Genomic DNA, 16,429 nt, shown 5'->3' with positions numbered 1-16,429 from the left:
TTCCCCAGCTTTACTATATTCGTTATCGGCACAGTTCACATTCTAACCTACACCCGTCCAAGGAAAACATTGCAATTGGTTTCATGTTTTTCAGCCTCCTCTGAAGGAGTACCTCTCTATCAACATAGATGTAACACAATAAAGCTGTCTCAACAAGCTTGTTCTTCGGTACATTACTGCAGACTATTATACACCCCCATATTCCCTTGAAGACTGAAGAGGGAAAAGCCATAGTGGTCCATTAAATTACTGAGAAAAGCCCTGCGTCCGGTCTGAGTTGGTTGTTGTTTTCTCTTCACACACAAACCCCAACGGGACAGTAATAGGGTTGAGTAATTCACTGCTTTCCCGGCAGTAGGAACACAGGACATGCTGAAATGGCCATTCTGTGTGTGTGTCATGCGAACCACAGAGGAGACTACCTAAAGCTGAGTCAGGGTACAGAGAGTGTGTATGTGAGCGAAAGCAACCCTGGCCTGTTCTGCACACAGTCAGTCTGCCACCCTGTCCCACAGTCTCACAGCTACAACTACACATAGAAGAGTTCTATAAACCTGACCTACAGCTGTGATTTCATACAGGGCTGGTATGCACTAGGAAAGGCACTGGTTTCCCACTGTAAACTCCCTGTCCAACACCCTATGTAAAGTATTAATTGCAGAACTGAAGTTGACATGTCTCCCTGTCAAATCTCCTTAACTGTGTATGGCATCCACTACTTCCAAACAAGCTTGCCAGTAAGGTTGTGGAACATGCAGAAAAATCTATTTTGTTGATTCTAATGGTGTTTCTATATCATCATGCCTGATGAGAGTATCATATAATATGATTTCTGCTTCAGATATCGATCATTGGAAAGCTCAGCTGAGAGGAGCTATGATCAATCACCCTCTGGGTCCAGTTTAACAGAGCATTTTTCTCCTTAACAAGACAGCATTTGTGTATGATAAATGGTTTGGATTTGGCAAAAACACTCAGAGGAAAGAATTGAGGCAGTGCCGGAGAAAGAGAGTACTGCGTGTCTTCTAGCTCTCCTGTCTATAGGCTAATCTAGAGGGCTTTATCAAACGGAAACCCATTTAACCTCCAGAGAGCTCAGATCAACTCTGAGTCCAGTCTTATCTACCGCACACTGTGAGAAAGTTAGCCTCTCAGCCATATGCGTTAGTGAGTCACACAGTTACATCAAAAAGTTCACACGTGGGAAGAAACACATGGTCATAGTGCTATTTGTGTAAAGACGAATGTATCTTCAAAGAAGCGCCGGTGAATACATACTGGTGTAATCCTAGCTTTGTCACTGAATCATGGTGAGTTGAGAACCACTGGTGTCTCGTAGCAGACTCTTGGTTGTGTTTACATGGTGGGCAAAAACCTTAGGTGGGTTACAGCGAAAGCGTACTTGATGGATTTGATCCACTCCTCCTTCTCCTCTGTGGTGGGCGCTGAAATCCTGTACACTGTGTGGTTGCCCTCGACGACCCGGCCGTCCGCCTCAGTCTTACACGCCTTGATCAATGAACCCTTGTGATTGGGGTTGTAGAGCTCGAAACAGTTCTGATTGGACGACAGAGTTAGAGAGAGGGAGATAAATAATTAGCTAGGGTGAATATTCAAGTGGAAAGTACACAGAGACTAAGTATCCAGTTCATTTCATTAGCCCATTCTCAGGCATTGTTTTCTTTCCATATTTTGGGGAACTTACAGGTTTCCTGGGCTCATCCACCTCTCTTATGCTAAGGTTCTCTAGAGGAATGATCCCACGAGGTTCCTTGTCCTGGAGACAACACAAAGAACACATTCAATACATGATTTAATATATAAACACACTGCATATAGTTATATGCCAATTGATTTATGCAGCTGCCCTTACATAAATTAATTTGTTGTGGCAAACTTCCTGCAAGTTTTGGCAAAACGAAATAGTGTGCCTCAACTGTTTACCAGAAGCCTGTTTTTTGGTAAGGGTGTTTCAATAACTACAAATAGTTTTTATATACACATAAGGGTGTATAAATCAGTCATACTAAAGACAGGAAAACTAAGTAACTTCCTAACTGTACATGGTCTGTATCCTACACACGTTACAACTGTACTATACTGTTATTGTTCACACTGAGGTCACACAGAGTAGTGCACCTAGGGGAGAAGTAACCCAATGCTACAGTGGATTTCTATTGTGTCTGGGAGGCTCTGCAGGATGGGAGTCTGGGGGTAGTCTGGAAGCTGAGGAGACCTTGAAGAACAGAGTAGAACAGCCCCCCTGTCGTCCACAGTCTTTCTCTTAATGAGAGAGCACAGCAGGGATGGGATGCCCGGGGACTGGACTGGGCTGGGCGCTCAGTGCTGGGGGGTGGGCTCTAAGCAGTGTGTGTGGGTGTGCTGGTTTGTGCCTATGTTTGTGTGTGTCAGCGTGTGTATGTGTAGGGTAATGGGGGAGGGGTCTGGGCTAGGCCAGATGTGCAGCAGACCTCCCAGATGTTTTCCATGCATCGTGTTAATTGCTGGATCGGGGTGCATTTAGGTCAAAGGGCCGGGCTGCATCTGCTACAGACTGGCTGTGGTGTGGTGTGGCTGACTGGCTGTGGTGTGGTTGACTGGCTGTGGTGTGGTGTGGTTGACTGGCTGTGGTGTGGTGTGGCTGACTGGCTGGCTGTGGTGTGGCTGACTGGCTGGCTGTGGTGTGGTGTGGCTGACTGGCTGTGGTGTGGTGTGGCTGACTGGCTGTGGTGTGGTTGACTGGCTGTGGTGTGGTGTGGTTGACTGGCTGTGGTGTGGTGTGGCTGACTGGCTGTGGTGTGGTGTGGTTGACTGGCTGTGGTGTGGCTGACTGGCTGTGGTGTGGTGTGGCTGACTGGCTGTGGTGTGGTGTGGCTGACTGGCTGTGGTGTGGTGTGGTTGACTGGCTGTGGTGTGGTGTGGTGTGGCTGACTGGCTGTGGTGTGGTGTGGCTGACTGTGGTGTGGTGTGGCTGACTGGCTGTGGTGTGGCTTACTGGCTGTGGTGTGGTGTGGCTGACTGGCTGTGGTGTGGTGTGGTGTGGCTGACTGGCTGTGGTGTGGTGTGGTTGACTGGCTGTGGTGTGGCTGACTGGCTGTGGTGTGGTGTGGCTGACTGGCTGTGGTGTGGCTGACTGGCTGTGGTGTGGCTGACTGGCTGACGTGTGGCTGACTGGCTGTGGTGTGGTGTGGCTGACTGGCTGTGGTGTGGCTGACTGGCTGTGGTGTGGCTGACTGGCTGTGGTGTGGCTGACTGGCTACAAATGACATACAATAGCCACTCTCTCTGACTGTCTGCCTATGATTCTCTCTCTCTCTTCAGTATTGATAAAACCCCACGCTAACTTACCGTTGTGTATTCAAAGTAGTACAGGCAGTTGTCAGTCAGAATGAACCACCGTCTCTTCCAGGTCTTCACTCTTCCACCTGCAGAGAAACATACCAGACATGTTGAGTAACAACATAGTAACATCCTCACAGAGAGAGACAAGAGCAAATGGCCAAGCCATGCGGAGAGGCAGTGTTGTAGGCTACACAGCCAATGAGATGATACTGCTAGTATTGCAGATAGAAATGTCATGTTTAGAGCTGACATGATTCCCTATATTCTACATTCGCAATACATTTCTATCTGAATGTTCTGTAATGTTACACCCGCCTGAATAGACCCCAGCGCTACATGTGGATGCTACAGTAATCACTTGGGCCTTTACAATACTATAGAAAAGCTACTACAAGGGTGTAAGATGGAGGCTGCTTAGTGTTAACGTTGAAGCAACCAGCGCAGCCTTTCTCTCAGACACATTTCAATGCAAAAGCAGTTATGCATATTTCCATTGAGACTCAATGTTGAGACAGACAGACTAGCCTATAGCCCAGCCCTCAGTCCTTAGGAGGAGTACCCTAACCCTACGCTATCCTAGCCCTCCTACCCCCAACCTTCCCTCCAACCCCACCCCTCCACGTGCCACATCTGGTTCTGATCAGCAGTCTGCCCATTAACCTGATTCAATCAGGGGTCCAATATTCCCCCCCCAGCCTCCCCTCCCGGTCCCCAGAGAGCCCTGAGCAGTGCGCGGTATTGCTTGTGAAAACAGTCAAAATATGTGTTCAATTTGGGGGAGAATCCTAGAAACGCAGCCTTTCACGTGTGACGGCATTGCGTTGGCTCAGCCGGAGCTGGGGAGCATGGTTCATTGGTCAGGGGTGGCTAGGCATGTGACAGTATACCCAACCCACTACATAATAAAGACATTTGCCTCTCAAATTAAGTGACACATCTTAATTTATTTAAATATTTTATGGATATAAAGTGAAAAGATACAGAGGGACAATTACTCATTCTGCATTTCTGTAAACTAATCAATGTTAACAAGTTCAAGTGTTTGCTGTAATGAGTATACTTCAAGTACTAACAATTCAAAATGGGGATGTTGGGCCTATTTCTAGAAGCATTCATCAAAGTCTAAACTCAGCTCTTTTTCCATTGGCCGAATCGCTCTCTCTGTACCGTGAAGGCAGCCAAAGCCAGTCTGTCTGTCCGACCGACCAGGGAGTGTGAAGAACAGAATGAGTAACAAGATACAATTCTCAGACATTGCATTTTTTTCAAGAAGAATATCTCCTCACAATAAGGTTCACCCTTCTCTCCTTGAGTCAAGTCTCAATCAGTAGATAAATCCAGACATATAATTGTCTACAGTTGTACAGATAAGGATTATTTGATGCAAAATGATGCAAGGGGTCAATAATCCATGTAATTATAAGTAATAATAATACATTGTACTACACTGAATGTACAAAACATTAAGAACACATTCCTAATATTGAGTTCCAACCCCTTTTGCCCTCAGAACAGTCTGAATTTGTTGGGGCATGAAACTACAAGGTGTCAAAAGCGTTCCACAGGGATGCTGGCCCATGTTGACTCCAATGCTTCCCACAGTTGTGTCAAGTTGGCTGGATGTCCTTTGGGTGGTGGACCATTCTTGATACACACAGGAAACTGTTGAGCAGGAAAAACACAGCAGCGTTGCAGTTCTTGACACAAACCGGTCTGCCTGGCACCTACTACCATACCCCGTTCAAAGGCACTTAAACATTTTGTCTTGCCCATTCACCCTCTGAATGGGACACACACACAATCCATGTCTCAAGGCTTAAAAATCCTTTAACCTGTCTCTTCCCCTTCATCTACACTGATTGAAGTGGATTTAACAGGTGACGTCAATAAGGGATCATAGCTTTCACCTGGATTCATCTTGTCAGTCTGTCATGGAAAGAGCAGGTGTTCCTAATGTTTTGTGCACTCAGTATATTATTATTAGTTTACTTATAGAGTGCTATAGAATCCTAGAGTTGTATGTGAAATGCACTGTTTACATATTGTACAAACATGCTGACATTCTAAAATAGGTATACGGGGGCCCCTGCAGTTCACTGTATTTCCCATGCAATACTCGGAGCACAGATGTCAGCCTGCCTGTCATATCATGTCAAAACCTGACATTGATTTATGTATTTATGCTGATGTTCCACATAGAGGGGAGCTCTAGTAGAGTCACAGCAGAGTACACCTACAGAGCTCTAACCAGTCGCTTCCATGTAACTACCTGACAGGCTGCTGTAATGACTCATTTCACTACCTGCCAGGCTGCTGTAATGACTCATTTCACTACCTGACAGGCTGCTGTAATGACTAATTTCACTACCTGACAGGCTGCTGTAATGACTCCTTTAACTACGTCATAAAAAACATAGCTTCTCCATCAGGTAGCTCCATCCAAAGGGATGCTAAAATTAGCATACGAACGTATTGCAACTGAGAGGAAAACTGGAACTAAAATGATCTGGCAAGCTCAGCCGGTGGGATGGAAAGAGATGGGGGCATAGATAGAGGATGCATTCCATAGGGCACCCAATTCTCTATATAGGGTGCATTCGGAAAGTATTCAGACCCCTTCACTATTTCCACATTTTGTTACGTTACAGACTTATTCTAAAATTGATTAAATCATTTTTTACCCCATCAATCTGTATACAATACCCCATAATGACAAAGCAAAAATGGGTTTTTAGACAATTTTGCTAATTTATTAAAAATGTAAAAAACGGAAATATCACATTTACATAAGTATTCTTTGTTGAAGCACCTTTGGTAGCGATTACAGCCTCGAGTCTTCCTGGGTATGACGCTACAAGCTTGGCACACCTGGGCTTGACACACCCGGGCTACCGAGTGGTGCAGCGGTCTAAGGCACTGCATCTCAGTGCTAGAGGCGTCACTACAGTTCGATTCCAGGCTGTATCACAACCAGCCGTGATTGGGAGTCCTATAGAGCGGCGCACAATTGGCCCAGCGTCGTCCGGGTTAGGGTTTGGCCGGGGTAGGCTGTCATTGTAAATAAGAATTTGTTCTTGACTGACTTGCCTAGTTAAATAAATAAATAATAAATACAATTTGGGGAGTTTCTCCCATTCTTCTCTGCAGATACTCTCAAGCTCTGTGAGGTTGGATGGGAAGCGTCGCTGCACAGTTATTTTCAGGTCGCTCCAGAGATGTTCGATTGGGTTCTGGCTGGGCTACTCAAGGACATTCAGAGACTTGTCCCGAAGCCACTCCTACATTGTCTTGGCTGTGTGCTTATGGTCGTTGTCCTGTTGGAAGGTGAACCTTCGCCCCAATGTGAGGTCCTGAGCGCACTGGAGCAGGTTTTCATCAAGGCTCTATCTGTACTTGCTCCGTTCATCTTTCCCTCGATCCTGACTAGTCTCCCAGTCCCTGCCGCTGAAAAACATCCCCACAGCAGGATGCTGCCACCACCACCATGCTTCACCGTAGGGATGGTGCCAGGTTTCCTCCAGACGTGACGCTTGGCATTCAGGCCAAAGAGTTCAATCTTGGTTTCATCAGACCAGAGAATCTTGTTTCTCGTGGTCTGTGTCCTTTAGATGCCTTTTAGCAAACTCCAAGCGGGCTGTCATGTGCCTTTTTACTGAGGAGTGGCTTCCGTCTGGCCACTCTACCATAAAGGCCTGACTGGTGGAGTTCTGCTGAGATGGTTGTCCTTCCACAGAGGAATGCTGGACCTCTGTCAGAGTGACCTCCCTGACCAAGGCCCTTCTCCCCCGATTGCTCAGTTTTGCCAGGCGGCCAGCTCTTGAAAGAGTATTGGTGGTTCCAAACTTCTCCCATGAAGAATCATGGAGGCCACTATGTTCTTGGGGACCTTCAATGCTGCAGAATTGTTTTACTACCCTTCCCCAAATCTGTGCCTCGACACAATCCTGTCTCGGAGCTCTAAGACAATTCCTTCGACCTCACGGCTTGGTTTTCGCTCTGACATGCACTGTCAACTGTGGGACCTTATATAGACAGGTGTGTGCCTTTCCAAATCATGTCCAATCAATTTAATTTACCACAGGTGGACTCCAATCAAGATGTAGAAACATCTCAAGGATAATCAATGGAAACAGGATACACCTGAGCTCAATTTCGAGTCTCGCAGCAGAGGGTCTGAATACTTATGTAAATAAGGTATTTTCGTTTTTTATTTTTAATAAATTCTCTTTGTCATTATGGGGTATTGTGTGTAGACTGATGAAGGCAAAACAATTATTTAATACATTTTAGAATAAGGCTGTAACTTAACAAAATGTGGAAAAAGTAAAGGGGTCTGAATACTTTCCGAATGCACTATAGTGCAATACACAGGCCCTGATCAAAAGTAGTGCACTATATAGGGAATAGGGTTCCATTTGACATACAACCAGATAGGAGGAAGTAAGAAGCAGCAGGAGGTGTTTCAGGCCTGGAGGGCAGCAGGAGGTGTTTCAGGCCTGGAGGGCAGTAGCAGCAGGAGGTGTTTCATAGCAGGAGGTGTTTCAGGCCTGGAGGGCAGCAGCAGCAGGATGGAGGAACTCAGAACACCACAGGATCAGCACATACTGTAGCTAGCATACAGAACACATTCTCATAGCGCAAACCCATGACCGAAATAAAGGAAATGCACCCCTTCCTAGGGCCAGGAGTTTTTCCTGATCACTCTGGGTCCCTATTTTTAAACTCTAGCTACAAGCCAATAATAACTGGTCCTCAGTTTTTCCTGGTCAGGTAACGAGGGACGGAAAACTCCTGGCCGTACACCGTTCCCCAAAAGTGAAATAGCATGTTATCATGGTTAACATAAATGGGAGCTGTGTGAGACAGATGTTGGCCAGTCAGAGGAGGAATGTGATGGGTGGATCCTCATCCAAGATCAAAGAGATCACACAACCCATTCTAGATAACCCCATCACCCCTGTCAACCATAAGTCACAGTTCCACACACATCTCTGCAACAAACAAGCTAATAGATGACCACTAACCAGCCAGCAGCTAATACATCTGTTGACTTGGAAGATAAGAGCTAAATGTTGTTAGCATGGGACCTCAGGATGAGGTAAAGCAGAGGGGTGGGAGGCAGGGAGGGAGGGTAGGAGTAGAAGCTGTCCTAAACCATAGATCTAGGATCAGTTTACCGCCACCCTCAATCCTAACCATAACCATTCATGGGGATGGGGAAAATTGACCCTGTATCAGTGGTTAGGGGTAACTTCTACTGGGATTTAGGGGGGGTACCTACCTCCTAGCGCAGAGTAAGAAGAAACAGCCAGTCACAGAACAGAACAGAAAGGTGACAGGTCAAAGGGTGTGAGGGAAAACAAGAGGGCACATTTAAAAGACTACCTAATTCAACAGAGACAACAATGACGCAGTAAGGACATAAAAGGAACGACAGAGCAAGGAGCAGCTGAATCACACAGACCATGCTTGGAGCGAGAGAGGGGGAAACAGAAGAACGAGACAGTAGTGCAGAAACACAATACGAGACGAAAGAGTTGCTTCGCCAAGTTCGCAACATTTTTCGTGTCGCTAACATTTCCATCTGCCCTAAACGTGGCGAATACAGATATAGTATATTTGTATGTATGTTGGTGAACCAAGTACCAAGATATGGATTCTTTGGTCGTCACCTAGTTTCAGTAGCCATCCCTCTCTGTCGGGGTTGAAGAACGTGTGTGTAAGATCGTTGCCATCATCTTCTGGGATTTTGAAGGGTTCATTTTTGATGCTATCAAATAAATTCTGCAAAACAGAATACAAAAGGTTGAGTAATGGAATAAACTTTTCCTCTCCCACACACACTATCTCTGTCTTACCCTGAGTAGTTCCTCTGGCAGGTCTCCTCCCTCGTTGATACCTCTGTTCATGGAGATGAATCTCTCTACAGGGGGCTTGTCTCTGACGTTGGGGTTGTGCAGGCTGGTGTTCAACATGATGATGGCAAACGACAGCACATAACATGTGTCTGCAGGAGGGAGAGAAGTAATGAATATTTAGTACTGATACGCAGCTCAACAGACACACCTCTCTGCTTTCACTGAGGTTAACCAGGGATACGAGACACTAGAGTCAATTCATGTGTTTTGGGAAGACTGTTGTTCTCAATATATCGATCATATCTGAATATTGATCTAGAAACAACTTCTTATTTTCTTTTCCTCTGCTCTCCTGCATCCATGACACTCCTGCACTACATTTTGGGATTAACGGAACCTAAAAGCCAGAGTCCGTAGAAAGTAGACATTCCATTGTACTGGTGGTATATTAATTCCCTGCTGACCCTAAATAATTATTCTCTGTTTCCCTCTGACGCACTCCTGTCTGTCTGTCTGTCTGTCTGTCTGTGTGTCCGTGTGTCCGTGTGTCCGTCCGTCCGTCCAGAGCTACGGAGTGCATTGTCTGTCTCTACCACAGAGGCCCCCACTGAGTGTGTTAGGAGTTCTGGTACAGTACTGTTGTTCTGCCCTGGTTTACTCAGAGCAGAGATCCCACTGGGCACACACTGGTTGAATCAACGTTGTTTCCACGTCATTTCAATTAAATGACGTTGAACCAATGTGGAACAGACACTGAATTGACTTCTGTGCCAAGTGGGATGTGTCTTGTGTGAAGAGAGCACAGATTCACTGCACAGTCCCTCCCTCTCTGGGTAGAGCCATGACAGGCATAGAAAATGAACTATAAAGTATGTATTACCTATTGTGGAAATACTATCCTTACTGTAGCTCTTTTTTGTAAATAATTCTGGATTGTGTGGGGATAAGAAGTTGTCTCATCCGTCCCTACTGTATTTCTTCCACCTAAGAGATGCTTACATGGCCAGATGTTTCTGTGGCTAACTACTTGTTGTTGATTCCACATGTGAACTTTTGACCCAGGACAGATGGCAACGGCAAAGGTCTCCAATCAAGATCAGGAAGTATTCATTAGTGATAATTGAATTACTTCCGTATAAGGAGAATGCAAGGCTGAGGGTGACCTAGACCCACAGTGGTCAACTCATAGGAACTAATCTAAAACAGTGAATGGACATTCACTATCACTAAATTCCAAATGGCACAATATTCCCTATATAGTGCACTACTTTTGACCAGAGCCCCTATGGGGCTTACCAATAGTGAATGTCAAGTTTCAATGTAGCAGCGTTTTGACCCCTGTGGGTCTAGACAGACTTAATGTTGAATGTTGAGGATCTGACCTGTTGACTGGAACACCCCGGGATTACAGCCGCAGTACCGCGAGGCAAACGCCTCCATCATCCGGTCAATCTTCTGAGCCTCACCAGGAAGACGAAAACTCCACAGGAACTGCCTGCAACAGACAGGGAGCAGAAACATTCAGACACTTCATCGAAGACAGTCGAATTAACTGTCATCATCAGTATTGAGTGTATACCATATAGTCTATTTTTATATAGAAATGTCTCCATCAGTCCCTTATAAAATCAGTTTTGTTCAGTTTGTTCCCTGTTAGATGATAGAAACATGCAGCTCACCTTAAGGCCTGGACGAGGTTGAGGTCAGCAAACTCATGGAGCTCTACGAACGCCTGCAGCACCTTGAGGTTAAACTCATCTCTGGGGACACAAAGACAGGTTTTCCAATCAGGAAGTGTTTTTTTTCTCAAGGCATTTTTCCAAAGCAAAGAATGGTAATATTATCAAGGGAATATCCAAAACATTTCCTGGAGAAGAGATTGAATAGTTCCACACACGCAGGTTGAGCCCAGAAGGGAAAAATAATATTTCCACTGAAAATGTTTTATTTTGCCCAAGCAGATGCCTTTTCCTTTGAATTCCAGAAAATGTTCTGCCTTCATTGATATACAAAACAACTCTGCAAGAGTCTGGAAGCAATCTTAACAGCTGGCCTATTGAAATGGATCCCAATACCTTGAGGTGCTCAGCTATTGAAGCTCGACATGGTCAAGGATGCATTTGATTGATGAAAAACAAGCCAACAGAATCCACACCGTCTTTTGTGAGAGAGATTTGTTGAAGAAAGTCAACATCACCTTTGAAGCATAGTGGCCTGTGGTCCTCTGATGTTGTTCATTTAACATCCAATTTAATGTTCCTGAGCCTGAAAACTCATTGTATTATGTATCGCTCATAAACTTCAGAAGGAAACCAAACTCAGGAAATGTTTCTGTAACAAAGTTTTCCAAGTAAATAAGAGTTGCTGTGTGTAAAAAGAGAGAAATATCTGAGAAAGAAGCTGATAAAAAAAACAGCTTTATTACTAATGTATCTCTGAATCTCACTTAAAACAATGATCTGTGAAAAAATCCAACCGTGTATTGTATCAACAGGAGTAATAAGAAGAGCTAGGAAATCAGGACAGGATTACTAACATATTACCAAAGATCCTGTACGATTGTGTCATTTAAGACAGATTCGCCCACTCTTTCTCTCTTTCCATCCCTCTCTCGCTCTCTTTTTCTCCATTAAATCTGTAATTACAGTGTGTGTAATGATAGGTTCCAGATCCTCTCGTAAACTCAATTAGGACTAAATGCTAAGTATAGCCGCCCCACCAATGTTTACAGTTATTTCCACTGAGTGGGCTGGCTCTTTGATCATTCCCTCTGGGTTTAGAGGCGGGAACAGTGGAGGACGTATGGGGGATCATAATTTAACATCTAGACTCTTAATATTAACGACTGACTCCAACACACCCACGTCTGGCACACACTGCCACACACACACAGTCTGATGCAAACACACACACGTCTGATGCAAACACATACACTCACACACGTCTGATGCAAACACACACACACACACACGTCTGATGCAAACACACACACGTCCGATACAAACACACACACAGAGTCTGATGCAAACACACACACAGTCCGCGTCACACTCCACATCTCTTTCAATACATAGACTCTCTCTCTCTCCATTCATCTATTCCTCCTGTTTTTCATATAACCTAACCTCCTGGTCTTTCACTTCTGATATCATCTGAAGCTGCCAACAGTGCTGTCTTTAAGTCCTTTAAACTGCCGTATCTCTAGTCCCAAGCTGACACCCCTCTGTTACCTGACATTGTGTTTCTGGGTTGAGTTGTGGAGAATTAAGTATTTTCTATTGCTACGCTGGTGTCCACAGTGAGTTGGCATAAGCGGGGGAGACGAGACCAGAGACACCCATGACGACTCGTTGCCAAGGTGATTTGTATTCCGAGGGAACCTGGTGGCCACTTTCATCAATAAATCCAGACCATAATATCCCGCTAGGATGGCCTTAGATTCGCCGAGTGAATGGACTAATCACGCGGTGGACATAAATCTGCAGCGCGGCTTTGGGAGCACGACAGGGAGGGAAAACAGTTTCTCTACTAGGTAGATAGATAGGATGGCTTTACCGCTCCCCTAAGTAGTCTCCGATGACAGTCTTGTTCAGGCCCTCGCCCTTGTAGAGGAACTGAGAGATGTCTTCTGGGGTGTGCTGCAGAAGGTCATTCTCCAGGAGAAACTGGATCCCCTGGAAACAAAATGGACGACAGACAGTGGGCTGTTTATCTCAATCAAGGGTGAATGATTCTAGCAGAGCAGTATATCACAGGGTTCCATTACTGGACAACACCCAGAAAACCAGGACTGAAATAAAAGACGAGGTCATACACGCAAACGTGAACATAGCTTTTTAATATACTGGACACAACACCACCAAAACCTGTCCCAAGGCGGAATAAAATACATAAGACGTGGCCCTCCCTGAACCCCGAGGCTCTGGTTATACACATAAACATGAAAATACCTTCTTAGGATCCATGTTGAATTTCTTCCTCCCCATGGCGATTTGTTTGTTCCGCTGTGTTGTTTTGCTGTGAGACATGAAATGGAAGGAAAGCCATGAAAAACCTACAATACAACCAAGCAACCTCTCCTACAAAAACATTACTATTTCTTTACATGTAAAAAGCCACAGGTGCCTTTTTAACCTTCATCTGTTCGGACACCTGTGACCCATTAGTGCCTGTGACCCATTGAGCCAGATTTAAGACATGTCCTTTCTCACCGGAGATACCAATACAGATCAACTAGTGATGGGAAACGAAGCAGGCTGATGGTGATAAATGAGATTATAAGGTAGTTCTGTCACATTTTGGGTATGGAAATTAGATATGGTTCATTGGCTAAGGTGGATTGAAAGCACTGCACACAATTCTTCACTATTCTAGTTAGAACAGTGAAAAACAAATGCAAGCACCAGTGAATGAGACCGTGGGCTGTTCACTCACCTTTCTCCTACACACGTTAGTTGCTCAATCTCAGTCATGACTTCAGCTATCTCAAACTTCAAGCGCTGAGAGGGGAAGAAAAATAAATATAAATTGGATTCTTGGAATAGGCTGTATTCTGAGAAAACTCTTCAAGAGTGAAAGCAGTACTGTACAAGAACATACATTGAATGAACAGAGACACTGACAGAGATCCAAAATAGTAATTCTGAGAAAATGATAGAGCTACAGACAAGTTTCTCACAGCAGGAAAATAATCCTGCAGCAACAGGACATGATAACTATTGTGTGGATTATAATTAATGGACATTTTTGTAGGGGTTGATACATTTTTTGTCAGGGCAAATCAAGTCGGACATTTTAAAATGGAAATAACAAACTTTATAAGTCTTTTTAAACTTTGAATACACTACAAGTTTGCATTTCCTGCGGTGCAGAACATTTCTTACAACAGTATAATCAAATTAAGGTCCTACATCTGTACACGAGCACTTCAGAAAAATACAATACACTCTTCCGCAAAGCTTTCCCAGCTACTAAGCCGAGCCAAAGCAACTTCAAGGCTACCCACTTCAATATCATCCAGCAGCTCTCTCTTCCTCCGCCGGATGTTTGACAGCTCACCCCTCTCTTCCAGTGAGAGATCCTGAGGTACTAGAAGAGAGAGATCACAGGGAGAGAAACATCCTTAGTCTTACTGCCGATGTATCTTGTTACACTACGTGTCACACACATCAAAGCAGATACATTTGTCTTAATTAGTGAAAAAAAGGTGAATGGTCTTAACTATTCCACATGAAAGTGTTTTCTGACCCTTTTTAATGCTCTGGAATATTCTATTAATAAAACCAATCCAGATTAAGTTTCCGTTCATTAAAAGCGAATTTGGTAAATTAACGCAACCGTCGCCCTCGACTCTTTAATCGCCCAAGGACTTAGAGCTGAGGTGAAGCGAACACGAGTGCCCTCGCTCTCGCTCTCTCTCTCAATCCCTCTTTCATCCCTCTCTCTCCCCATCTCTCCCCCCCATCTCTCTCCATCTTTATCCCTCTCACTCTTTCTCTCTCTCAGTGAAACCACCAGAGAAGGGTCTCTGTGATCCGGCTTCATTAACCCAGCTAAGAGGCAGATAGATAGGCTATACACCCACTAAATCTCTCTTCATAAAGCAGGAACATGACAAGACTGATATCACTGCCAAGCCACTGCGTACAGATACTGTGGAAACATACAGTATTTACTTCACAGTTTCCCTTTATACAGAATCGAATAACATTACTAGTGAACTAAAGCCATGTCTTGCCAATGAAATAACATGGGAGCCTAGCTCAAGAGCTGCCCAGTGCTAATTTAGCAGTTGGCAACTAGAGTTCTCAGAAGAGGTGCTCAGGGCTCTAAACATTGATCGCAGCACTGATATTAATAAGACTAACTATTAAACAAATGCCTGTGTAAAGTATTTTTTACATTTTATTTAACTAGTCAAGTCAAAAGGATTGTTCCCTTAACTATTTTATGTAATCCTATGTTGCACTGTGTGTCCGGGGGTCAGGTAGTGAGACAGAGAGCCAGTTAAGGATTTCCTCCTGGTTCACTGTGCTGCTGTCCGTGTTGCTCTATGACAATAGAAGGGATGTGGAGCTACAATAATCACTGACTGGAGTTCAACATCCAAATAGAGACAATAATTAGCTGGCTATCCTCGGGGTTAACCTCGCTTTGGTTATACAACCTAAGTGGAACTGTGACTGAATGTGATGCAATTAGTTTCAAGTTCAAGTTGACGCAGCTCTCAATTGAGAAATGGCTAAAGTTATTCTTTGAAGTGGCACAATGTTATCTATGATAGGAAATGTCTGCTCATTTCAATTTGGCCTATTTCAAATTTTCTTATTATTACCAAGAACACAAGAAATCTTAAATCCTGTTTACCAGAAACCCATTCGAGTCTATTTCTATAATAATGTGCGTCATCGACTCAACGCATATTAGATTATTGCTTTTTACAGCAAATATATTTAGATTTATGTAATTTGCTTGTTGGATGGATGATATTCTGCATAGAGAGAACATAGCCTGGTTTTTCCCCTGCCTGAGACCAGAGGCTCCAATATGTCTCCTGGTTAACAGGACCGTCTGGGTAAATTCATCTGGCTGATTACTATCTGATTCATCATGGATGTTAATGAGAAGGTGTATTGGAGCTAGCCTGGTTAAACAAGACTGAACACTGCTCAGACTGAGCACACCACATGAGTGCAGCATTCCGTCTGGTTTAAGCCTAGATGTGAGGCTGAGCTCCCTTCAGAAGCCTCCCTACACCACATCTGCTCTGACCATTATAATCACCCTGCAAAACACACCTTCATCTATCAGATCAACAGGGAAACAAGCAAGGCAAAAGCAGGGACGGTACATTTAAAATGGGTAATAAATGGACCCTTCTGGTCCAGTGGTGGTGGACATTAAACATGAAGATAGGGTAGGGGGTCTACAAATTAGATTGCTAATACAATCCACCCTGGCAACCGCCCTCTGACTAATCCAGGAAATTAGTTTAGTAGAGTCTCCAGTTGGCAGACAGAGAAAGAGTCATTTGTGAATCTAACAGAGTCCAGAGCTCTGACAGTCACAACAACTGAATGGTTCCGTTATCAACAAAGCAAGTCTTTATCAGTCTGACTTTTAGCAGTCATTAATGTCTCTTCACCAGTCTGTATTTCACCTGTTTACACCGTCTAGGTGCCACAGGTACATTACCGTTCAAATGTTTAGGGTCACTTAGAAATGTCCTT

The 16,429-nt window shown here is 44.5% G+C and overlaps 1 protein-coding gene across 1 annotated transcript in view; it reads right to left on the bottom strand.

The window, feature by feature from the left end:
- LOC139580712 (cytohesin-3-like) overlaps window positions 1-16,429 on the bottom strand; it is a 30,727-nt gene that overhangs the window by 1,740 nt on the left and 12,558 nt on the right. The window contains exons 2-12 of the mRNA XM_071409649.1: window positions 14,206-14,288; window positions 13,635-13,699; window positions 13,151-13,217; window positions 12,756-12,874; window positions 10,880-10,960; window positions 10,583-10,695; window positions 9,201-9,349; window positions 9,015-9,126; window positions 3,349-3,425; window positions 1,706-1,777; window positions 1,403-1,557 (exon numbers count right to left, since the gene is read on the bottom strand). Coding sequence (XP_071265750.1) covers window positions 1,403-1,557; window positions 1,706-1,777; window positions 3,349-3,425; window positions 9,015-9,126; window positions 9,201-9,349; window positions 10,583-10,695; window positions 10,880-10,960; window positions 12,756-12,874; window positions 13,151-13,217; window positions 13,635-13,699; window positions 14,206-14,288 — 1,093 coding nt within the window. The remainder of the gene's footprint in view (window positions 1-1,402; window positions 1,558-1,705; window positions 1,778-3,348; window positions 3,426-9,014; window positions 9,127-9,200; window positions 9,350-10,582; window positions 10,696-10,879; window positions 10,961-12,755; window positions 12,875-13,150; window positions 13,218-13,634; window positions 13,700-14,205; window positions 14,289-16,429) is intronic.

This window comes from Salvelinus alpinus, chromosome 7 (genome assembly GCF_045679555.1).
Source record: "Salvelinus alpinus chromosome 7, SLU_Salpinus.1, whole genome shotgun sequence".
NCBI classification, from domain to species: Eukaryota; Metazoa; Chordata; class Actinopteri; order Salmoniformes; family Salmonidae; genus Salvelinus; species Salvelinus alpinus.
Note: the sequence above shows the minus strand (reverse complement) of the source record. Positions and strands in the feature narration are given on the sequence as shown.